General features: G+C 56.5%; 1 protein-coding gene across 1 annotated transcript in view; it reads left to right on the top strand.

Annotated features, from left to right (window-relative positions):
- The window catches only part of HSPA12B (heat shock protein family A (Hsp70) member 12B), a 53,173-nt gene that overhangs the window by 15,094 nt on the left and 14,096 nt on the right, over positions 1 to 23,983 (top strand). Inside the window, exons 2-8 of the mRNA XM_089777719.1 lie at positions 2,705 to 2,765; positions 11,211 to 11,311; positions 12,775 to 12,899; positions 13,849 to 14,035; positions 16,876 to 16,980; positions 17,505 to 17,621; positions 23,190 to 23,361. Of these exons, the coding sequence (XP_089633845.1) occupies positions 2,705 to 2,765; positions 11,211 to 11,311; positions 12,775 to 12,899; positions 13,849 to 14,035; positions 16,876 to 16,980; positions 17,505 to 17,621; positions 23,190 to 23,361 (868 nt within the window). The remainder of the gene's footprint in view (positions 1 to 2,704; positions 2,766 to 11,210; positions 11,312 to 12,774; positions 12,900 to 13,848; positions 14,036 to 16,875; positions 16,981 to 17,504; positions 17,622 to 23,189; positions 23,362 to 23,983) is intronic.

The following is a 23,983-nucleotide window of genomic DNA, read 5'->3' as shown; positions in this document are numbered from 1 at the left end:
ACCGGGCTGCTAGGCTCCTGGAGCGCCCCCTGCTGGCCGACCCCACGTACCACCAGCCCCCCGCCTCTGGGAACCCCTCTCGTGAGCTGGCCGCAGGCAGCCCCTTCTCCTGCTAACACTTTCTTCCCGGCAGCCGGCGGCGTGGGGCTCCCTCCTCCCCTCGCGGATGGTTTTATTTACAGGCGACCGGGCCAGAAGGGAAATGCATCTGCTTCGGCCCTGCTGCTCTGAGCACAAACCCTTTTCCCCCGGGGCTCCTGGGCCGTGGAAACCGGCCGCTTGAGTATCCGTGGGTGGGTGGGTTTGGCTCCGGCTTCCCAGATGAGCTAACCCAGTTCCCATGCCCGGGGCCAGGGTTTCTGCTCAGTGGCAGTGCATCGAGCCAATAACGTTTGTCCGGCCCAATGGCTTGCCGTGGAAAATCGCTTTTTTCAAGACCCCAGAGCCGACGGGTTTGGGCCCCTAAATGTTTGGTTATTTCCAACAAAAATGTGACAGTGTGTCCCGAGAAACGTGCCTGTTTATGCCCCAAGCCTGCCGATTGCTAGGGCAGAGGTGCGGCAGGCTGGCAGCCCTGCTTTATGGCCGCCGGGGAGAACAGCACGACAGCCCCCGCCCTCCAGCTGGCCAGGAAGGATTGGGCTGGGTGTGGGCGGGGCTTGGCTCCTGGGGCGGGGCCTCTGGCGGAAGGGGCGGGGCTAGGATTTGCCTTCCACAGCTGGGCCTTCACCCGCCACCCATGACCAGGACTGAAGCTGGTGTAAGCCCAGCACAGCTGTGAGCGACTTGAGTCAAGGAGATGGGTTTGGCCCGGAGTGGCTCTCTGCAGACAACATACAGAAGAGCCCACGGGACACGCGATGGGATGCCCATAGGCTCCGGGATCTCCATCCCCCGCTGCGCTCCTCATCCTCCTTTTTAGGGCGGAGCCCCTCCCGGGCCGAGCTCGTCTTTGTCCTTGTCAAGCCGCGGGAGGGAGATGGACCGCGAGGTCTCCACCCAGGGGCGATTAGCAAGGCAGGCGCATGCCAGGCCGGGAGCCCAGAGATGCTCCAGCAGGCCCAGCTCAGACAGCAGGGTGGCTTGGAGGCAGGCGCAGCTGAAAGTGCTTTGCTAGCCACGGTGCCAGGTGCTCTCGATGCCCCGCCCCATGTAGTGGCCAACACGCCCTCAGCCAGCCAATCAGGAGAGCACAACGTTAATCGAGTTCAAGTGCTGGCCAATCAGTGCGCAGCAAAACAGAAGCGCAATGTAAGGCGCCCCCTGGTGGTTGGCGGCCAGGCTGACTGCTCTGCTCCCCGGCCTGTTGGCCATCAGGGCAAGGCAGGAGCCGGGGCAGAGGCTGCAGAGCGAGGGGTGGCAGGGCGTGCGCACTGCATGTCCTGGGCCCACGGCCCATTGGAGACGAGGGTTTGGCTGCCTGTCTCTGAGCTGAAAACTTCCCAAGCCCTGCTCTGGCTGGGGACCGACTGGCCGGGCAGCCGCTCTGCAGAACAGGGCCTGGGGACTGCAGGGGATGGGAAGCTGGAGATGAGTCAATGGCGCCCTTGTAGCCAAGCAGGCGAATGGCTGCATTAGGAGGAGCATTGCCAGCAGATCCAGAGCAGTGATTGTTCCCCTTGTTTCCGCTCTGGGGAGGCCACATCTGGAGGATTGTGTCTAGATCTGCGCCCCCCACTGCAGAAAGGAAGTGGAATCATTGGAGAGGGGCCAGCGGAGGGCGACCAGAATGATTAGGGGGCTGGAGCACATGACCTATGAGGAGGGGCTGAGGGATTTGGGTTTGTTCAGTCTGCAGAAGAGAAGAGCGAGGGGGGATCTGAGAGCAGCCTGCAACTCCCTGAAGGGGGGTTCCAAAGAGGCTGGCGAGAGGCTGTTCTCAGGGGGGGATGAGGAGCAATGGGCTCAAGTTGCAGGGGGGGAGGTCTAGGTTGGATCTTAGGAAAAACTCTTTCCCTAGGCGGGTGGGAAGCACTGGGATGGGTTCCCTAGGGAGGGGGTGGAATCTCCATCCCTAAAGGTGTTTAAGTCCCGGCTGGACCAAGCCCTGGCTGGGTTGATTGAGTTGGGATTGGTCCTGCCTTGGGCAGGGGTTGGACTCGATGACCCCTACACAGCGTCCAATTTTGACATAACTCTCTATTCGGAAATTCCCCGTAACCTCGAGGGTTCCCGGGTTGTTGGAAGAAGCCGCCTGTGATTTTGAAATCTTTGAAATAACGGGCTGCTTCCATAGACGCAGAATGGCTATTTCGGGAAATGGCTCTGCAGTGGACGTACCCTTAGGTCGCTGCTCTAGCGCTCAGCATGGCTCCGTGAAGCCAGTGCGACCTTTGGAGTATAAACGCATCCTCGGTCACTTTGCTTCAGAAACACACGTCCCCTCCGCAGCCCCAGCCTGCCCCAGCCACGCCCACATGGCTCAGGGATTTCCCATCTGGCTAGCAGAGGTCCTCGTCTGGTGACTGGCCCGTCACTGGTCAGGACAAGAGGAACAGCCCCTCCTCAGGTAGGACTTGATCGCAGAGGGTGGCGCACACACCTCATCCTACTGAGCTAAAGGAGCAGCTCCGCTAGCCAGCAGCAGTAGTAGTCTGTTGTCCTCTCTGTGGAACAGCTACTAGCGGGGGATGCAGTGGGCTCTTCCCAAGGGGGGCTCGGGCAGGGGACACAATGCTCACCCCATGTTCTTCTCAACTTGCAGCCAGGAAGGCATGTGAAGATGTCGACCCTCCTCGACCCCGGGATGCACACTCTCCAGATAGGTAAGACTCCGGGGACGCGATGGTGCCTGGAGGGGCTGGCTGTCGGGGTCCCATGAGTGCCTACGCTGCGGCTGTCTGGCTGGGAGGGGTTGGACACAACACACCCTGCGTCTGGCCGGGGGTCGAGCCGGGGGTCGGGCAGTCCCATGGAACACTCCCCTAGGTTGCTAGAGCATTAGAGTGGGCAGAAACAGGCGCTCGTGGGTTGTACTCAGCGTGATGGCACAGGCTGGTCCTCCATGGTCCAAGACTCTGGTCCGGCAACTGCTCCTCTGCACAAGCCATCAGCCTGGGGGGAGAGGGGGGCAGTGGCCTGGAGGCAGGGAGCCCGGCCTGGCCAGAGGGGCAGGGAAGTCTCTGCAGCCGGGGTGCATGGTTGGCTGGGGGAAGGGAGCCCCACCGGCCGGAGTGGGGTGGCAGCCAGGAGGGGAGCCCCAGGAGAGCCCGAGGCCTGAGCTCCCCTGGTCCGGCACACGCTGATGGGCTGATGGAGTTGGGTTGGTCCTGCTTTGGGCGGGGGCTGGACTCCATGACCCCTGAGGTCTCTGCCAGCCCGGGGGTTCTCAATCTCGAGGCCGGGTTGGTTCTGTCTCTCAGGTGACAGCCCCCATTCTTTAGGTGTGTCCTTGGCCCATTGAGAGCCATTGTCCCACAGGGCCTCGCTGATTAGCATGTCCATAGGCCGGGCTCTGCCCAATGCTCAACCCCATGCAGGGAAATCTTCAGTGTCCATACAAGTACAGGCTAATAATTGCACACACAGACATTATACACTCCCATGAACAGCGTCCATAGGATCAGCAGACAGCAAGCTTCCATTCAATACCTCACATGGCCCCTTCTATACCATTTTTGGGGCCAACACCCCCACCTATGGGTGCATCAGTGATCTGGCTGCTCCCCTCAAGATCCAGTAACATGACAAGCATTTACATCTCCTTGCACTGCACTGGGTGGGTGATCTGTATTATCTCGCTCCGCCATTGGAGTATGGTCAGTGACGGCACCGCACTTTGGGACGCAGTTTGTTTGGCGAGACACCGCCCCGGACAACATTGCTCCAGGGCGTCTCTGGCGCTCAAAGCAAGTTGATGAAAGTGCCACTGTCCCTTCCCTCCTCTCCGACCCCCCCCCCCCCCCCTGCCCGCCCCGGTCCCCACTTTGCTGTGACATTGAAAAGTCCTGCTTGATTTCCCTTTTTGTTCCAAATCAAATATTAATGCCCCGGCCGGCGGGAACAGCGAAACCCACTTAGGAAGCAGCGCACATGGCACGGAGCCGTGTTTTGTCAGACAGCGAGTCCAGGCGCGGCTCCGTGTCCCGTCCCAGGAGACATCGGGGAGTGATGTTCGGGGAAGGGCAGGCTCTGTTTCCGCAGCCGCTGTGCGGATCCCCGGGAGGCCTGGAGGGCGATACAGGAACATGCGAGGGAGAGGGACGGGCAGAGGGCACCACGCTACACATGGCACTGCCTGATTCAGCTCCTGTCCTCCAGCCAGGCGTCCGTGCTCCTGGGCCAGACGCCCCTCTCCCCGGGGACCCAGCCCGCCTGAGAGGGCTGCTCCCCATTGCAGATTGGCCACGGCAAGGGCCAGCGAAGTGCCATAGTCCGGCAGCTCCACAGGCTGGCGGGTTCCTCCATTTGCCATGTGCTTAGTTCTGCTTGAGCACACTTGAGTCAGGGCTGCTTTCAGGTGCAGGGAAGGGGGGTAAGTATCGTCCCCAGGGACAGGCAGCTTCTGGGCAGGCTCTGACCATGCTGGGAGGACGTTCCCACAATGTCCCATGTTCCGCCTGGAGGTTATGTTACAGATGGGGAAACTGAGGCACGGAGCAGCCTTGTGACTTGCACAGACTCAGTGTTACCACTAGGAGAAGAGCTCAGGAGGCTGCTGTTCTACCCATGACACCCCACTGCCCTCCCTGTGGTAGAATGGGGGTTATGTTACAGATGGGGAAACTGAGGCACGGAGCAGCCTTGTGACTTGCACAGACTCAGTGTTACCACTAGGAGAAGCGCTCATGAGAGTGCTGTTCTACCCATGACACCCCACTGTCCTCCCTAAACTAGAATGGTGGTTATGTTACAGATGGGGAAACTGAGGCACAGAGCAGCAGCGTGACTTGCACAAACTCAGTATCGCCACTAGGAGAAGAGCTCAGGAGGCTGCTGTTCTACCCACTACACCCCACTGCCCTCCCTCTCCTACAACCACTTCCTGATGGCCTTTTCCTCCCACCCAGCCCAAACCTCTGATGTCTCTGGTTCAACCTGTGCAGGGAGTCTGAGCTCCAGCGGCTTTGTCCTGAGTCCCCGGTGTGCTTCCTACACTCTGATCCTCAGTCGGGCCTGGTGGAGCCAAGTCAGGTGGGAGAAGTCGGCTCCACACCCAGATGTGGGTCCCGTTTTGGAGCCCTTTGGGGTCTGAGCCCTCCCTCAGTGGGGCAGAACCAGCGACACAAATCCCAGCGCACGGGACGCTCTCCATCCAGCAGGGTGGGAATCGCAGTGGGGCCTGGTTCCGGCCTGCAATCGCACTTCGGGGGGGATAGACCCCCAGGCTGTGCCCCACCTGCCTCCCACCCGCCAACCGCCCCATTTCGTGGCATCAGATGCTGCTGCCTTTCCCCAGCCCAGCCCAGCTGCGTCGGGATCCAGCTGTGAACTCGGCCGCCCCAGCCTGTGGCCAGACAGCGCCTGGGGCTCTCACGGCTCTTGGCTGAGCCCAGCCCCACGCCCTGTGGGCGGGGGTGGCTGCCGAGGGGCCGACAGCTGGGGAGTGTCGGTTGGCAAGAGCTCTCGATGATTAACTCTCTCTCCTAATTAGAACCATGCACCCGGAGGAGCGTGGCGGGAGCAGGCCGGGGAGGAGCAGGGCTGGTCGCGCTGCTAGGGCGAGGGACGGATCTCCCATACAAAGCACTCCGGCACGGCCCACTGGGGCGTCTGCTCTGCCCGGCTCTCACCGGGCTGGGATCAGCCGGACCTTAGAGGCCATTGTCTAGCACGGGGGGAGGAGGGGAGCAACGCCCCACGTTTGGGCCGAAATGGTAGCCACGCCCCTCTTGCCTGACACCGGCCGTCTGCATGGGCGCCGGGGAGACGGTGGCTCGGAGTCGAGGGCGGCAGACAGCCGTTTGCAGGGACCGTCACTCGTCTTTCTTGCCCCTCCCGCTGCGGCGTGGCTGGAGAGGAACCTTAGCTAGCAGGGACTTTTTAGTTTAGAAAAGAGGAAACTGAGGGGGGATATGCTAGAGGTCTATAAAATCATGAGTGGGGTGGAGAGGGCTGATAAAGAAAAGTTATTTATTAGTTCCCATAATAGAAGAACTAGAGGACACCAAATGAAATTAATGGGTAGCAGGTTTAAAACTAATAAAAGAAAGTTCTTCTTCACACAGCGTGTAGTCAACCTGTGGAACTCCTTGCCAGAGGAGGCTGTGAAGGCTAGGACTAGAATAGAGTTTAAAGAGAAGCTAGATAATTTAATGGCGGTTAGGTCCATAAAAGGCTATTAGCCAGGGGATAAAATGGTGTCCCTGGCCTCTGTTTGTCAGAGGCTGGAGAGGGATGGCAGGAGACAAATCGCTTGATCATTGTCTTCGGTCCATCCTCTCTGGGGCACCTGGTGCTGGCCACTGTCGGCAGACAGGCTACTGGGCTAGATGGACCTTTGGTCTGACCCAGTACGGCCGTTCTTATGTTCTTATGTTCTAGCGATGGACAGCTGGCCGGTGTACAGCCATCCCGCAAAGACAGGCACATGGCCAGCCTTTTCCTTCCTCCTCCGAGCACAAAAACAGGGGCCCTTAAGCGGCTGCGGCCCCATCGGGATCCAACTTCTTCTCACGTCCCTGCAGGCTGGGGGGGTTGCATCGGTGTGGAGGCCAGCAGAGCGTCTGGTTGTGACGGACCGGGCCGGGTCTGGGCACCACTGAGGGCGTCCGCTCAGGGCAAATTTCTCAAATTCGGGACTCTTTATAGCCCCTGACTGGTGACCTTCCCAAACAGGCCACAAACCAGTCCCCCAGAGCGCTTCAGCTGCCTGCCTGGCCAGCCAGAAGCCTCATGAGCAAAACCCCTCTGACACCCCAGCAAGACACCCTAAATAGCCCTGGGCCTAATACACAGGTGAGGGGTTTTAGAGCCTAATCTCACCTTCCCCGAACAAGTTCTGTCCGGTTCCAAGAAACCAGCCACAGATCCCTGGTCAATTTACCTTCCGGATCTTACCCACAAATCACACTGGGCCAATCCTTTAGCATCTAACATCTAAAGGTTTATTGCAGAAAGAAAAGCCTGAGAGTGAGGTTGTCAAAGTATCCTACATTACATGCATCGAATCTCCCAGTTCTCCATGCAGGCTCTAGCAGAGATGTTACAGCTGCTGGCTTAAAAGTCCTTGGTGCACATCCTATGTCAGGATGGGTCCACAGGTCTTTCCTGCTCATCGATCCCTGCAAGGCTGCCTCTGGGATGAAGAGCTGAGCTGAGCACCAAGATAGAGTCGGCCACATGGCCTATTTATATCCCTCCCTGGCTTCTTCCAAGCTGGAGACAGTCACAAGGTCTCTGACCAGGCACCTAAATTCCTTCCCAGGTGGGTCTCTGGTACTTAAGAGACCTATTGTTCCTGGCGGCTTGCTAATTAGCATGTCCATAGGTTGAGCCCATTGCTCAACTATCTACAGAGAAACTTCCAGTCTCCATACAGAGCACAGATTCCTAACTCCACACACAGACATTATACAGATCTATGAAGAGCACACACAGAATCAGTAGGAGGCAGGCTTTTGTTTGACACCTCACATGGCCCCCTTTGTATTAACTTTTGGGGCAAATACCCCCCGTGGGTGCAGCAGTGATCGGGCTGCTCCCCTCAAAATCCAGTCACGTGACTCTGGTTTACGGGCACGCCGGGGCTCGAGGGAGTCCCAGCATGGGAAGCTCAGGAAACAGAAGAGCTGGAAATCCTGGGGGCTCCGACGTCGGAGCCGCTGTACGGCGCTTTCCTTTCGGCCTGCGAACCACCGGCCACGCCCGTTCCTTGCACCCCCGGCCTCGCGCGGGAAGGGATGCCGCTTGTCCTGCGCCTCTCGCTTTTCCTCCGTCTCTGCCGAGACACCGTGCGTAGAGCCAGCCGTTCATAAGATGCCGTTCGCGGAATCGCAGGTTTCCCGTCACAGACGTTAAGCCCAGACGTCTCATCAGATCGTCCAGTCCAGGGACGGGCGATACCTAATCCCTGGGGGCACCACCCCTTTATTTACCTGCACCGCCGCAGGTCCTGGCGATCGCAGCTCCCATTGGCTGTGGCTTACCGTTCCTAGCCAATGGGAGCAGTGGGAAGTGGCGCAGACTTGGACAGCACTTTGCACAGCTCCCATTGGTTGGGAACAGCGATCCGCAGCCAATGAGAGCTGCGGTCTTCCGTATCTGTGGCCATGCGGGTAAATATAGCGGACCGGATCCCGCCCGCGAGCCGACGTGCCCACCCTGATCTAGTCGGACTGCCTGTATGCACAGGCCTGCGAGCTTCATCCCGGTACCCCAGCAGTGCCCCATTTGCGCCTTATTTCTGGGGGGAACTCATCTGGCTTCAACTTCCAGCCGTTGGTTCTTGTCCTGCCTTTCTCCACCGGCGCCCAGAGCCCTTGCAAGCCGGCTGTTTTCTCCCCGGCAAAAGTGCAGCCAGGCTCAAATCCTGTCACCTCTCAATCCTCCTTTCTTATAAGCTAAGCAGGCTGATCAGCTGAAATCACTCATCCCCAGGCGGGTTCTCCAGCCCTTGCAGCGTTTTCCTGGCCCTTTTCTGCCCCCTTTCAACCTCCCTGTCCCGAGCGCAGGTACCAGAGCTGGCTGCAGTATTCCAGTATCCTGCGGGCAGAGGTAAAATTGTTTCCTTGCGCCCACTCCCCTGCGTTTCCAGCCAGGGATCTCATCAGGCATTAATACCAGACTAGAAGCTCACAGTGAGATTTTTTGTCCTCTTTGACCTCCCCACCCTCCACCAATCCAGGATACAGTCCCCTATTCTGGAGGCCCAGCCTGCATTGCTCTATGTCTGCCCTGTCCCATTTTGAGTTACAGGTTCTCTGATCTTTGCATCACTTGCAAATGTTATCAGCCGTGACTGTCTATTTACTTCCAGCTCATTGATAAAACCATGGTATGGCGAGGCCAAGCACACATCTACAAGCCTTCCATGAGGCTTCCTCTTTGGGCGGTTTTTGACATCTCTCAGGCTAGGTTGACTCTAGAGTTCTTGCACAAAACCAGCTGTTTTTACGCAAAAGCTCGCAGAGCGTCCACACTTCAAGCGCGTTTTTGCGCAAGTAAAAGGAAAGAACAGAGGGGTGTGTCCGGCGTAGGTATTGCTCATTCTACGAGGAATAAAGGAATCACTCCTTTTTACGAAAGAGCTCTTTTGCAAAAAGGCGTGTGTGGACCGGCAAGAAGGGTTTCTTGCTCAAGAAGAGGAAAGAGGAAAAAGCCCAGGTTCCTTGGTGGCCATTCTGTCCATAGCAATCACTGCTTTCTTGCAAGAGAGCGTCCATGCAGTCTGGATGCGCTCTTTCGCAAAAGTGCATCGCTTTTTCGATGCACTTTTGCAGCGTGGGCGCTCTCTTGCGCAAGATGTTTTTGCGGAAGATCTCTTCTGCAAAAAGGTTCTTGCTCAAGAAGCCTGTAGTCTAGACGTAGCCTCAGTTTGCCAGATGTTTATCTATCGGAACGTGTGTTGTATTGGTGTTGGGTAGCGCTGTTTTTTTAAAGATGAGAACATTGCATGGGACTACGTGAAATGCCTTATGAAAGTCTGAACGGTAACTTTCATCAATAACACTGACCTCACCAAACAGGGGATCAAGTGTGTTTGACAAGCCCTGTGTTTCCTAACGCCGTCTTGGCTGCCATGTCCAGTTCTGGGCACCACATTTCAAGAAAGATGTGGAGAAATTGGAAAGGGTACAGAGAAGAGCGACGAGAATGATTAAAGGTCTAGAGAACATGACCTATGAAGCCAGGCTTCATGAACTGGGCTTGTTTAGTTTGGAAAAAAGAAGATTAAGGGGGGACATGATAGCGGTTTTCAAATATCTAAAAGGGTGTCACAAGGAGGAAGGAGAAAATTTGTTCCTCTTGGTTTCTGAGGACAGGACAAGGAGTAATGGGCTTAAAGTGCAGCAAGGGAGGTTTAGATTGGACATTAGGAAAAAATTCCTAACTGTCAGGGTGGTCAAATATTGGAATAAATTGCCAAGAGAGGTGGTGGAATCTCCCTCTCTGGAGATATTTAAGAACAGGTTAGATAGACATCTGTCAGGGATGGTGTAGATGGAGCTTGGTCCTGCCTTGAGGGCGGGGGGCTGGACTCGATGAGCTCTCGAGGTCCCTTCCAGTCCTATAATTCTATGATTCTAACTGTATTGCCCTTGTTTAGTGTGTATGAATCGATTCCCATAGCAGCTTTCAGTTATTTGTCTGGGATTGATGCCGGGCTAAGTAGCCTTGAATTACCTGAATCATGCTTCTCTTTGAATATTGGCACGACATCAGCACGCTTCCTGCCTCAGTATTCCAAGATTTAGTAAAACGTAACAGAAACGCGTCGGAGAGCGCCTGGGCCCATTCTTTTAGGACTCTTGGGTGCAGGCTAAATGGGCCTGCTGATTTTAGACCATTCATCCATACTAGATGCCATTTAACATCCTCCTTAGTTAGTAATGGACTGGAAAGTATTTCACCCTCCTATACTACAGGCTTCTTTCTAAATGCAGACTCCCCTCCCCCCTCCCGTTACACCAACATGTGATTTCAGATGTGAAATTGACCAATTTTCACACCCTCCCCTTCCAGGCTGAGAAATTGACCAAAATGGGCCTGAATTTGGGAGGGCCCTAGTCGTCATCAGTGGCCCCACCAGGATCAGAGCTCAGGCTCCGCTTTAACCCCTTCTTGACCCACCCACTTTACAGAACAAATGGAGGCAAAAGTCCTCCCGTGCCTCCCCAGCCCCCCCCCCCCTCCTCCCTCCCAGGACAGACACATTCTCCTGCAGTTGACTGGGAAGGAATCCTAGAGCAGCCCCACCCAGAGCATTGTGGGACATGGCCCCGGCCGCACACGGGCAAGCGAGCATCGCAACACGGAGACCGGAACGGGGGCAGGGTTTTGTAGCGTCTCCGCACACCCAGCCTAGGTGAACCTTGGCGCCCAGCCCCCATGCTGTTACCCAGATGAGCCACACAAGGAAGCATCTCCCGATGCAGTCCAGGTATGAATGGGAATAGAGAGCCAGGGCGTTACAAGGGTCCGGTCTCTGCAGTGCCAGTGGGGAGACGGGTCACAGAGCAGGAAGCTGGCCTGGGTCAGGCCAGAGTCACTAGCCGAGTTAGCAGAGATGGATCCGATGCTGTTACCATCCGTGTTCTGTTTGTCCGCAGGTAGAAACGGGGAGAGGTCCCAGACGCCGTCTCCGCCCCGTTCCCCCGGCATGCACAACGACAGCTACAACATCGCGCCGCTCACACCCTCCCAGTCTCCCGTAAGCCAGAGAATGCTTTAATGCCCCCTTTCCCAGTCATCTTGGGTACCTCGGGGGGAGGGGAGCGGCTCTGTGAGTGAACAAGGAAAAGTTATGTACTTATTCCCACAATATAAGAATGAGGGATCACCAAATGAAATGAATAGGCAGCAGGTTTAAAACAAATAGAAGGACTTTTTTTTCACTCAGCACACAGTCAACCTGTGGAACTCCTTGCCAGAGGATGCTGTGAAGATCAGGACTTTAACAGGGTTCAAGAAAGACCTAGATAGGTCCATCAATGGCTACTAGCCAGGCTGGGTGGGAATGGTGTCCCCAGCCTCTGATTGTCTGGAAATGGATGACAAGGGAGGGGTCCCGTGAGGATTCCCTGTTGTGTTCCCTCCTTCTGGGGCTTTTGGCATTGGCCACTGTGGGCAGACAAGACACTGGGCTAGATGGACCTTTGGCCATTCTTATGTTCTTATGTCCTTGAGTGTGGCCAGGAACTGTCCTGTGCTCTGCTCCTTCTCGGACCATTTTCTGCTGCTCTCTGAGTCCTTGTTGAATTGGTCCAGCTCCCGAGCGTTAGGCACAGTCTGGCAGCCTCACTGCACACCGCAGGGTGATGAGGATGGGGACATCTGGTGCCAAACTCTTCCAAAGTTGGGGAGGGTTCAGTTTTAGGGGCTTTGGTTCAGGCTCTTCTCTGGTAATAAGCACAACAGACCCTCTAGTGGGTTCCCACAGGAGATGCAGAGAGTTAGGGAGGATAGACAAGTCCACTTTCTCTAGCCCTCTCCCCAATCCTTCTTTGCTTACCTTCTCATGGGAGCGTCTGGAACTCATTGCCACATGACAATCTACAGAAAGGGAAGATCAAATCAAGATACACAACTCCAGCTGTGTTAATTACGTAGCTGGAGTCAACCGTTCCTTGTTTTGAGTTTCTCCGCTATCCTCACAATGGGAAGCCAATGGGAACAAACACTCCTGTTGGTGTCCCTTGCTTCTCGCAGGAGCAGGAGTACCGGCTGCCAATGAAAGCACTCTCTGAGTTTGATTTAGAGGGTCTTGACTAGACTTGCTAAATCAAACTCCGGAAGATGGATCGCAGCAGCATCGCTCTTCCTGTTAGTACAGACATAGCCCTAGCAAAACCAAGAACTTAGCTAGCTATTGTCCAAGGGAGAGGGTTGGGCGTTCGTTTGGCTAACGAGAACATCCAGAGATAGCCTGGCGAGGAGTGCCAAGCCCAAGGGTTGTGACAGGACATACACCCCCCCCCCCCAGTTCAGGGCATAAACCAATCTGCAACAAACAGGACTGGGTGAGAAGCTCTCCCCGTGGGCAGGGCACCCCGTCACGGCAGGATCTTTCGCGCCGGGCTCGGATGCCGCAGGCACCGGCCACTGCTCAGGGCAGGCGCCGGATCAGGCGAGTCTTATGACGATCAGCTCCTAACACTTCTTGTGGGGTTGCAGCGGAGCGAAACCCGGGCCCAGCGCCCCGCCCCCTTCTCCGTGGTGGTGGCCATCGACTTCGGCACGACCTCCAGTGGCTATGCCTTCAGCTTCTCCAACGACCCCGAGGCCATCCACATGATGAGGTGAGCCGCCCCGTGGTGGCGGTGGTGGACAGTCGCGGTACTTTTCCCTCCATCCTTCCCTCCGACCCAGGGCTACACGTCCTCTCCCACCCCCTGGGCACACGAGAGAACCCGGGAGCAGGAGGGGGCCATGGGGAACATCACGCAAAGGGAGATGCGGCTGGACGAGGCTGGATCATTTCCCAAGGGCGGAGGCGCACGTCCGAGTGTGCTCAAGCCCTGGCTGGCCAGCGTCCTGCCAAGTAAGCACTACGGATCAGTAAGCACTACGGCCACGGAGGATGGTCCTTCCTGAGCCTTTTTCATCTCCACCGGGGACTTGCCTCTGGCCTCCTGCCTTTTCGATTGGCAGGAAGAGCCCAGCACTGTGATCGGCTGGGCTGGGCTGGCGGGGTCCAGGGCTCTCCGTCTTTCCAGTCCCGTCGTCGGCCCTTCTCTGGCTCTCACCGTGGCCTCTGGGAGCCTCCCGGCTGCCCCGTGAGACAGGGCAGTGCTGTCTCCCCAGCGTGTGGCCGCGGAACGGAGTCGCAGAGACTCGTCCCAGGTCTTGTAGGGAGCCCGTCTCCGGAGCCCAGGGCGCCCTAACCACTGGGCAATCCTGCTTCTGTCCGCTTCCTGCCCCCTGCCAGTGGCTCTGAGAGAGGGATCCTCATTGAAGAACAAGCCCCAATGGGCTGATCCCCAACAGCTGCTGATTTTAGGGAGTCCGACCCCCAGATCCGAGGAGCAGGGGGGCTGCGAGGTGAGCCATAGGGGCGATGCTGGGGTTCGGGGAGCAGCCACTTTGCGCGGGCTGAGCCGGAGCAGACGAGCCGTGGTCCCATGGCATCGATTTCCTCAGGACAGCGCCGTTCAGAGTCGGGCCTGGTTTGCAAAGCAGGCTCTTGCCCCGCCCCCCGAGACGCCTCTGCCCGTGGGGTGTTAAATCTGCCGCGGTTCCTCATTGCAGGAAATGGGAAGGGGGTGATCCGGGCGTGGCCAATCAGAAAACCCCCACCAGCCTCCTGCTGACCCCAGAGGGCGCCTTTCACAGTTTCGGCTACACGGCCCGGGATTATTACCACGACCTCGACCCAGACGAAGCCCGGGATTGGCTCTACTTTGAGAAGTTTAAGATGAAGATTCACAGCACGAGTGTGAGTTAACCCTTCCTGTGCTAGTTCCCCTGCACGCCGGGGAGGGGCCGGGGGCAGCGGAGGGGCGGGGCAGGTTGGGATCACGCACTGTCCCTTTACAAATATCCCAGTGTTAAAGTGATAGTCGCGCCGTCGAAATGGGCATGTTTCCCCCCGTACAATGTCTCTGAATGTTTCAAAATGAAATGGCACAAATTTGCTGCCATTTCTGGGGGGAGGGAGGGAGGAGAACTGTGGATTTGCAGAGTTGTTTAGCAGATGTTGTAACCAGTGTAGGATGGACAAGGAAGGGAAGGATGTGCAAAGGAACCCAGAGAGGCGACCAAGCTAAAGTCAGTTGGAAAACAAGGGTGAGGGATCTCAGCAAACTGAGTGACTGGGCAACAAAACGGCAAATGAAATTTAATGTGAATAAATATAAAGTCATGCACATTGGAAAAAATTACCCCAACTATACGTACAATATGATGGGGGCTAATTTAGCTGCAACTAATCAGGAGAGAGATCTTGGAGTCATCGTGGCTAGTTCTCTGAAGGGTGCAGCGGCGGTCAAACAAGCAAACAGGACGTTAAGAATCATTAAAAACGGGAGAGAGAATAAGACGGAGAACATCCTATTGCCCTTATATAAATCCGTGGTACAGCCACATCTGGAATACTGTGTACAGATGTGGGCTCCTCATCTCAAAGAAGATATACTGGCATTAGAAAAGGTTCAGAGAAGGGCAACTAAAATGAGGAGGGGTTTGGAACGGGTCCCGTATGAGGAGAGATTAAAGCGACTGGGACTTTTTAGCTTGGAAAAGAGGAGACTGAGGGGGGATGGGACAGAGGTCTGTAAAATCAGGAGTGGTGCGGAGAAAGTGACTAAGGAAAAGTTATTTCCTTGTTCCCATCATATATAGTAGCCGTCTATATATAGACGTATATATAGTCTGTGACTCTAATGGTATAACGCTTGGTGTTGCCTCTGGGCGGCACTGTTGCCTCTGGAACGTCCTTCGCCTCCCACCGTGGGTGGTTCTCGGCTGATTTATGCGCCGCTCATCCGGGCCGCCGCGGGGGAGCACGAAGCGCAAGCGGCCGTTTGGGCCCCATGCTCCCCATGCACCACGAGAAGTGCAGAGCCCAAACGGCCGTTTGAGCTCCGCGGTCCCCCGAGTGAGAGGCAGGAGGGGGAGACGAGAAAGAGAGAGACGGAGAGAGAGGCAGGAGCGGGAGGAGAGCTGGGGGGGGAGGCAATTGGAGGAGGGGAGAGAGAGAGAGAGACGGAGCCAGAGACCGGAGGCTCAGGAGAGCAGACTGACGTGGAGGAGAGACCTGAAAATTATGACAGGCTAATTGGCTAGTAATATAAGAACTAGGGGCCATCAAATGAAACTAATGGGCAGCAGGTTTAACACAAATAAAAGGAAGTTCTTCTAATCACAACGCAGAGTCAACCTGTGGAACTCCTTGCCTGAGGAGGTTGTGAAGGCTCGGACTATAACAGGGTTTGAAAGAGAACTAGATACATTCATGGAGGTTAGCCAGGATGGGTGAGGAATAGTGTCCCTGGCTTCTGTTTGTCAGAGGGTGGAGATGGCTGGCAGGAGAGAGATGGCTTGATCAGTACCTGTTCGGTTCACTCCCTCTGGGGCACCTGGCATTGGCCGCTGTCGGCAGACAGGCTACTGGGCTGGATGGACCTTTGGTCTGACCCAGTTTGGCCGTTCTTATGTTATGTTATGTTATGAGAGTTTTCCAACTACTCTCTCGGCCGGCACCCTCAGGACCTGCCCGGTGCCGAACCAGAGAATTTGCCGGACCAGGCCAGGTCAATATTGTCTAACAGCAGCCCAGCACTGCCACTGCTCACTGGGCTCTGAGAAGACACGGAGGGGTCAATTCGAGCTAAATCCCAGCCCAGAACACTGAGCGCCAGGACTGGGGGCTGTAAACAAACTTTATGGGGCCGTGGGAAACTTGGCTGCACCCTGCTGAGTGGGCACCCGGCGAACTCAAATCCTGCCGGACCACGGAGGTTGCCGGACCAGCGAGTGCCGGACTACACATGGCGTCAGGGAATTATTGTGCAGCAGCTCATGTGGCCTCTCCTATGGACGGAGCTCCACCTCCTCCCGGGTCCTGCCCCCACTCCCCAGCCTTTTCCTGGCCTCACTCCATCACAGTGGGAGCCCCGGTAGGTTGGCTGCCTTCCAGCTAAGGGACAATGGGATGGCTTGACCTTCCACTCGCTCAGGCTTGGGCAGTGGCCTAGGAACTAGGGGTCACCAAATGAAATGAAGAGTTAGCAGGTTTCTAACAAACCAAAGGCCGTTTTTCTTCACGCAGGCCACAGTCAACCTGTGGAACTCCTCGCCAGAGGATGTGGTGAGGCTAGGACTTTAACAGGGTTCAAAAAAGAACTAGATAAATCCATGGAGGGTAGGTCCATCAATACTTATTACCCAGGATGGGTAGGGAGAGTGTCCCTGGCCTCTGTTTGTCAGAGTTTAGGAATGGGTCACAGGGGAGGGATCACTGGACGATTCCCTGTTCTGTTCCCTCTCTCTGGCTAGATGGGCTTTTGGTCTGACCCCATCTGGCTGTTCCACTATTCTTATGATCTGCCCCGGCCGGTGCAGTTGCTGGATCGCCCAGGCCCTCGGTATCCCGGAACCTTTGAATTTGCTACAGCGCTCTCCAGAAAGACTTCCCTTCACTCAGTTACCTTTTTCAAAGGTGTTGCTGGAAATTCCCCCTCTGTCCCACCCGCCCCTGGGGAACAGGCTCCCTCACAGCTGCTCCGGCCGGAGCGCGGGCCCTGACCCCCTCGGGGCCTTGTCTTGCTTTGCTAGGACCTCACCATGCAAACGGAGCTAGAAGCCATGAATGGGAAGAAGGTGCAGGCGCTGGAGGTCTTCGCACACGCCCTTCGCTTCTTCCGGCAGCACGCCGTGCAGGTAGGGCGGGGGGGGGGAAGCCGGGGAGTCAGTGACCACCCCTGGGGAACGTCCCTGGTCGGTCGATGCCGGTGGGGGAAGAACTGTGGCAGAGCTGGCCTGGGCCTGGAAATCTCCCTCCTGTGACCCGGACGGAGCTCACCAAGACAGGCTCAGTCGCAGCCCCGGCCTAGGACACCAGCTCCAACCTCCTGGGAGGAGGGACGCCGCGGTGGGACGAGAGAGCCCGAGAGAGGGGCTGCTTTGCCCTCTTCCATGAGAACTCAGTGTGGGTGAAAGGCCAGAGGACATGCAACAGAGGCAGTGTCGGGGCAGGTCCCCCCGTCCCGCCTGCTCAACACAGCCTGCATCCTGAGCCCTCAGCCCTCCCTGCAGTCCGGAGCCAGTAGGTCTCCTGTCTCCCAGAAATGCGCCTGTCCAGCGGCACCACGGCCTCCCGGGCGGGATCCTTCCTGACCCGCCCATAGGCCATTGGGGATGCCCTGAAGCATGTGGGTGAGGGATCAGGTTTTGCTTTCCCGCAGGAGCTGAAGGACCAGTGCCCATCCTTGCAGGAGAAACAGGCCATCCGCTGGGTGATCACAGTGCCCGCCATCTGGAAGCAGCCCGCCAAGCAGTTCATGAGGGAAGCGGCCTACAAGGTGAGGGTCTTGGCTCCCAGCGGAAAGGCCCCGCAGGACGGGAGCGCCGCCCCCGGCTTTGCAAAGCGGGTTCTGCCGCCTCCCCCCTCGCATTGTCCTGGGGCGCAGATTCACCTCTGCCCCTGCCTTGAATTCTCCTGCTATTGATTCCCGGCTTCCCAGGGCCGAGGTGCCTGGCGCGAGCTCTCCGCTGAGCCAGGTGGGGCTTTGCCCCTCCCCACAGCGGCAGATAAGAGTCTACTACAGCTGCCAGTTCATGGAGTCACTCCTTTCTCCCAGGAAGCTGGGGCTGTGGCTTGTAACGCAGGAGATTCCAGGGTCAAACCCTTCTCACGGCCCAGGGGGGGAGGGGGCAGGTTGGCAAAGTCGCCCCTGGACTGGGACTTGGCCGGTTCCCGGAGACTGGGGATGAGCTGAGTCTGGCTGCTCCCATGGTCTGTAAAATTCAGACCCGCCGCTCCCGGCCATCGATCCCCCACCGAGAACCAACGGATCAGGCTGCTCGGCCCTGCTGGCTCGGTGACGTAGCCGGGGGGAAGTGGGCCCCAGCGTCGGGGGGGCGGGCAAAAGGGAGTCATGGGATAGGAGGGATGGTGGGGGGTAAGCCCCAGTCCTGCTCCCTGGCCGGAGCACCGGGTGGGGGTGGGGTAAGCCCCGCCAAGCTGGCCCCTTTCCCTGGCTGGCTGGGCCCCCAAACTCCTGCTTCCCAGTGGGAGCACCAGGCGGGCTGGCGGGGTGGGACAGGACGTAAAAGGCGAGGGTCAGGGCTCCGCCACTGGCTGGCTCCCTGGTCGCACCGCAAGGCTCCTGCAGCCACTTCTGGGGCAGAACCCGGCAAGGCGCCGCAACGCGCCCCGGCAGTGCAGCCTAGCGGGCGGAGGATGCCCGCTGAGCGCGCTGGCGTATCTGGGGAGGCAGGCTGGGCACGGGGCGGGGTGCTGAGCCGCACGGCCCTGTCCCATCCGCTCTGTAGGGACCGCGAGCGGCCCAGCCTGCGAGTCCGGGCTCTTCCCGCTGGCGGCGCAGCGCCCCCTAGTGCGGTGCTGGGGCGCTGGGAGGGTCGGGGCACCACGCCGGGCGCTGCATGTCCCGGGCCGTCCTGCCTTCCCCCCCCCCCCCCCCCGCAGGAGAGCATGTTGCTGGGGGTTGGGGGGCTTTGATCCCAGGCCGGGGGCGCTGCTGGGGGCTTGTTCCCAGCTGCTGGCCCTGGCTGTGTCTTGGCTCCTGGCAGGTGCGGAGGGGGACAGGGGCTGTGCGGGGCCAGAGCAAGCCAGCAGCCGCATGGCTCGGCCCCACCCCGGGCTGTATGGCTCCCAGCCACATCCCCAAAGGGAGGGAGGGCGGGAGGGGGCAGAGAGAGCAGGGGGCAGGCGTGTGGGGGGAAGGAGAAGCGAGCATGGGCGAGGGGTCGGCCGTGGGGCGAGGGGTCGGCCGTGGGGCGAGGGGTCGGCCGTGGGGCGAGGGGTCGGCCGTGGGGCGAGGGGTAGCGGGGGGCTTTGCCGGGCTCGGCCGCTCTGGGCTCCTCCGTGTCCCAGGCGGGGAAGGGAAGGCGCGCAAAATTGACAGCTGGCTTCAGAGTCTGATCACAGTCCGGCCTGCCCCACGGCGCTCGCTCTGCCGCTGATCAAGGTGCCCCCCCGCAGCTCCCTACTCCCCCAGCGGCTGGGTATGGGGCTCACCCCATGGCTCTCCCTTAGCAGCCCATCCACAGGGCCTGCCCCACGGCGCCCCACAGCCAGCAGCCTGTCTGCAGGACCCATCCCGTGGCAAGCCCCCCTCAGAGTCCCCTCTCCTCCAGCAGCCTGAAAGAGCCCCATAGGGGAGCTGTGCGGTCCCTGCCCCACGGGCCAGCGGGGGAGGCGCCTGGGAGCTGCAGCACCGAAGGGGCAGGTAGAGCCAGAGGGGGACAGAGCCTCAGTCTAGGACCCTCCTGGGGGCAGATTCCCTCACACCGGCCTTCTGTGTGGGTCACAGGCCGGAGACCGGAAAAGGAGGATCCTGGACTGGTCTGCTCCAGTGATTTCCGTGTGCCTTCCCTCACGGGCCTCTGCTGGTAAAGGAGTAACTCCACAGCTGGTAGCAGCAGTAGGCTCTTCTCCTCTTTGGCAGACCAGCTGCTGGAGGGCACATTTAACATGTGCACTGAAAGGGTGGGCTACACAATGCTGCCCCCCGGGGAAGTTGTCTCCCGAACAGCACCACTCTAGACGCAGATCTTACCCCTGCCACAGGCTAGCCCTTGGGTTTATCGGGGGCAGGTGAGCAAAGCCCACAGGTAAGTGCTGCATGTGTGGGACTGGGAGATGGGTTGGAAATGGGGGGGACTACGGCCGATAATGGCAAGGAGAAAGGAGGGTCAGGGCACAACAGGGAGGCAAGATCAAATCAGTATCTTAGATGCCTATATACAAATGCGAGAAGTATGGGTAATAAGCAGGAAGAACTGGAATTGCTAACCAATAAATACAACTATGATATCATTGGTATTACAGAAACCTGGTGGGATGGGACGCACGATTGGAATATTGGTATGGAAGGGTACGGCTTGCTCAGGAAGGACAGACAGGGAAAAAAGGGAGGAGGGGTTGCCTTGTATATTAAAAATGTACACACTTGGACTGAAGTGGAGATGAATGTAGGAGATAGCTGTGTAGAGAGTCTCTGGGTTAAGCTAAAAGGGGTAAAAAACGAGGGTGATATCATGCTAGGAGTCTACTACAGGCCACCTAGCCAGGTGGAAGAGGTGGATGAGGCCTTTTTTAAACAATTAACAAAACTATCCAAAGCCCAAGATTTGGTGGTGATGGGAGACTTCAACTATCCAGACATATGTTGGGAAACTAACACAGCGAGGCACAGGCTATTCAATAAGTTTCTGGACTGCATTGGAGACAACTTTCTGTTTCAGAAGGTTGAAAAAGCTACCAGAGGAGAAGCTGTTCTGGATTTGGTTTTAACAAATAGGGAGGAACTAGTTGAGAACTTGAAAGTGGAAGACAGTATAGGGGACAGTGATCACGAAATAATAGAGTTCATGATCTTAAGGAAAGGTAGAAGGGAGACCAGCACAATTGAGGTAATGGATTTCAGGAAGGCAGATTTTGATAAGCTCAGAGAACTTGTAGGTAAGGTCCCATGGGAAGCAAGACTGAAGGGAAAAACAACTGAGGAGAGTTGGAAGTATTTCAAAGGGACGTTGTTAAGGGCCCAAAAGCAAACAATTCCGCTGTGTAGGAAAGATAGAAAATATGGCAAAAGACCAGCTTGGCTTAACAAGGAGATCTTGCACGATCTCAAAATAAAAAAGGAGTCATATAAAAAATGGAAACTAGGACAACTAACAAAGGATGAATATAGGCAAACAACACGGGAATGCAGGGGCAAGATTAGAAAGGCAAAGGCACAAAATGAGATCAAACTAGCTACAGGCATGAAGGGAAACAAGAAGACCTTTTATAAATACATTAAAAGCAAGAGGAAGACCAAGGACAGGGTAGGCCCACTGCTTAGCGAGGAGGGAGAAGCAGTAACAGGGAACTTGGAAATGGCGGAGATGCTCAATGACTTCTTTGTTTCGGTCTTCACCGAGAAGTCTGGAGGTGTGCCTAACGTAGTGAATACAAGCAGAGAGAGGGTAAGTTTAGAAGATAGGATACACAAAGAACAAGTTAAAAATCACTTAGGAAAGTTAGATGTCAGCAAGTCACCAGGTCCTGATGAAATGCATCCCAGGATACTCAAGGAGCTGATAGAGGAGGTATCTGAGCCTTTAGCTATGATCTTTGAAAAATCATGGCAGACAGGGGAGATTCCAGAAGACTGGAAAAGGGCAAATATTGTGCCCATCTATAAAAAGGGGAATAAGAACAACCCAGGAAATTATAGACCGGTCAGTTTAACGTCTGTCCCAGGGAAGATAATGGAGCAGGTAATTAAGGAAATCGTATGCAAACACTTGGAAAGTAATAAAGTGATAGGGAATAGCCAGCATGGGTTTGTGAAGAACAAGTCATGCCAAACTAATCTGATAGCTTTCTTTGATAAGATAACGAGCCTTGTGGATAAGGGAGAAGCGGTGGATGTCATATACCTAGACTTTAGTAAGGCATTTGATACGGTCTCGCATGATATTCTTATTGATAAACTAGGCAAATATAACTTAGATAGGGCCACGATAAGGTGGGTGCATAATTGGCTGGATAACCGTAGTCAGAGAGTTGTTGTTAACGGTTCTAAATCCTGCTGGAAAGGGATAACAAGTGGAGTTCCTCAAGGGTCTGTTTTGGGACCCATACTATTCAATATCTTCATCAATGATGTAGATATTGGGATAGAGAGTACTCTTATTAAGTTTGCAGATGATACCAAACTGGGTGGGGTTGCAACTTCTTTGGAGGATAGGGACATAATTCAAAATGACCTTAGCAAGTTAGAGAAATGGTCAGAGGTAAACAGGATGAGGTTTAATAAAGAGAAATGCAAAGTGCTCCACTTAGGAAGGAACAATCAGTTCCATACATACAAGATGGGAAGCGACTGTCTAGGAAGGAGCATGGCGGAAAGGGATCTAGGGGTCATAGTGGACCACAAGTTGAATATGAGTCAACAGTGTGATGCTGTTGCAAAAAAAGCAAATATGATTCTAGGTTGTATCAACAGGTGTGTTGTAAGCAAAACTCGTGAAGTCATTCTGCCGCTCTACTCTGCACTAGTTAGGCCTCAGCTGGAGTACTGTGTCCAGTTCTGGGCGCCACATTTCAAGAAAGATGTGGAGAAATTGGAAAGGGTACAGAGAAGAGCGACAAGAATGATTAAAGGTCTAGAGAACATGACCTATGAAGCCAGGCTTCATGAACTGGGCTTGTTTAGTTTGGAAAAAAGAAGATTAAGGGGGGACATGAGAGCGGTTTTCAAATATCTAAAAGGGTGTCACAAGGAGGAAGGCGAAAATTTGTTCCTCTTGGTTTCTGAGGACAGGACAAGGAGTAATGGGCTTAAAGTGCAGCAAGGGAGGTTTAGATTGGACATTAGGAAAAAATTCCTAACTGTCAGGGTGGTCAAATATTGGAATAAATTGCCAAGGGAGGTGGTGGAATCTCCCTCTCTGGAGATATTTAAGAACAGGTTAGATAGACATCTGTCAGGGATGGTGTAGACGGAGCTTGATCCTGCCTTGAGGGCGGGGGGCTGGACTCGATGACCTCTCGAGGTCCCTTCCAGTCCTATTATTCTATGATTCTATGATTTAGCAAATGCACCCACTACAAGCCGGTCCTGCAGCAGTGAGTTCCACAGGTCAGTGGTAGGGCAGGAAACCCACAGTGGGACAGGAGACATCAGCTTCCCTGGGCCCACCGCACAACTCTAGGAAGGCAGGAAGTTCCAGGCTCCTTGGTTCACAGCCAGAAGCCCACAGATCGGCTCTGTAGTTCCCCTGAGCGCACCCACTGATATCACCAGGCGGGGCCCTGGGGAAAGCCCCCGTGGGCCCCCGTGCCTCCTCCTGCAGCCGCCTTCCCCTTGTACCTGCCCCGTGCTGACTGCCCCCCACCTCCCCTCGCCCCCCAGGCCGGCCTGGTGTCCCCCGAGAACCCGGAGCAGCTGCTGATCGCACTGGAACCGGAGGCAGCCTCCATCTACTGCCGCAAGCTCCGTCTCAACCAGCTGATTGACCTGAGCTGCAAACCCGTCACCAACGGCCTGGCCCCCGAGCTCTCCATCGACTCCAGCTTCCGGCAGGGTAAGCAGCATGTAGCATGGGGATGGGGATGAGGATGGCTCTGCCGGGGGGGTGGGCCAGGCGTGGAATTAGCTGAGCGCTTGGGTGCCCACCGGGAAGAGCTTCCAGTGCTGGCCAGCCGACAGGCAGAGCGCCCAGGCTGTGTTTCTCGTGGTGGTGCACATCGGCACATGCCTTGGTGCACAGAACAAAATTTATTCTGCACACGGGTGGACAAAATTAAGTGGGAACGCTGGCCCCAAGAGCAGGACTCTGCGGGTCCTGGCGTGGTGTCCTGGCCAGATTGTGGGTCCTTCCTGCCGCTCCGGCCAGCAGCAGCTCTGTGGAGGGGTCCCAGGACTGGACCGGCAGGGATCTCAGCTGTCCGGGGGGCAGGAGCATTGTGCCCGGGTCAGGGTTTGGGGTGAGGGGCCCTCTGAGACACAGGCCAGGTCCCTGCCCAGATTGCTCCGGGGGGCAGCTGAACTGCACGGCTGGATCCCGGGACCGGCACCTTCCCGTCTCTGGGGGGCCCGGCCAGGCTGCAAGGGGGGGGGGGGTTAAATTCCCTCCTGCCCCTTTCGTTTGGGTCTGAGCGGAACAAAGCGCAGCCAGGGAAGCGCTTCGGCGAGAGGTCGGCAGC

The sequence above is a fragment of the Pelodiscus sinensis genome, chromosome 4 (genome assembly GCF_052426305.1).
Source record: "Pelodiscus sinensis isolate ZL-2025 chromosome 4, ASM5242630v1, whole genome shotgun sequence".
Lineage (NCBI taxonomy): Eukaryota > Metazoa > Chordata > Testudines > Trionychidae > Pelodiscus > Pelodiscus sinensis.
This window is presented reverse-complemented; position numbering and strand designations above follow the sequence as displayed.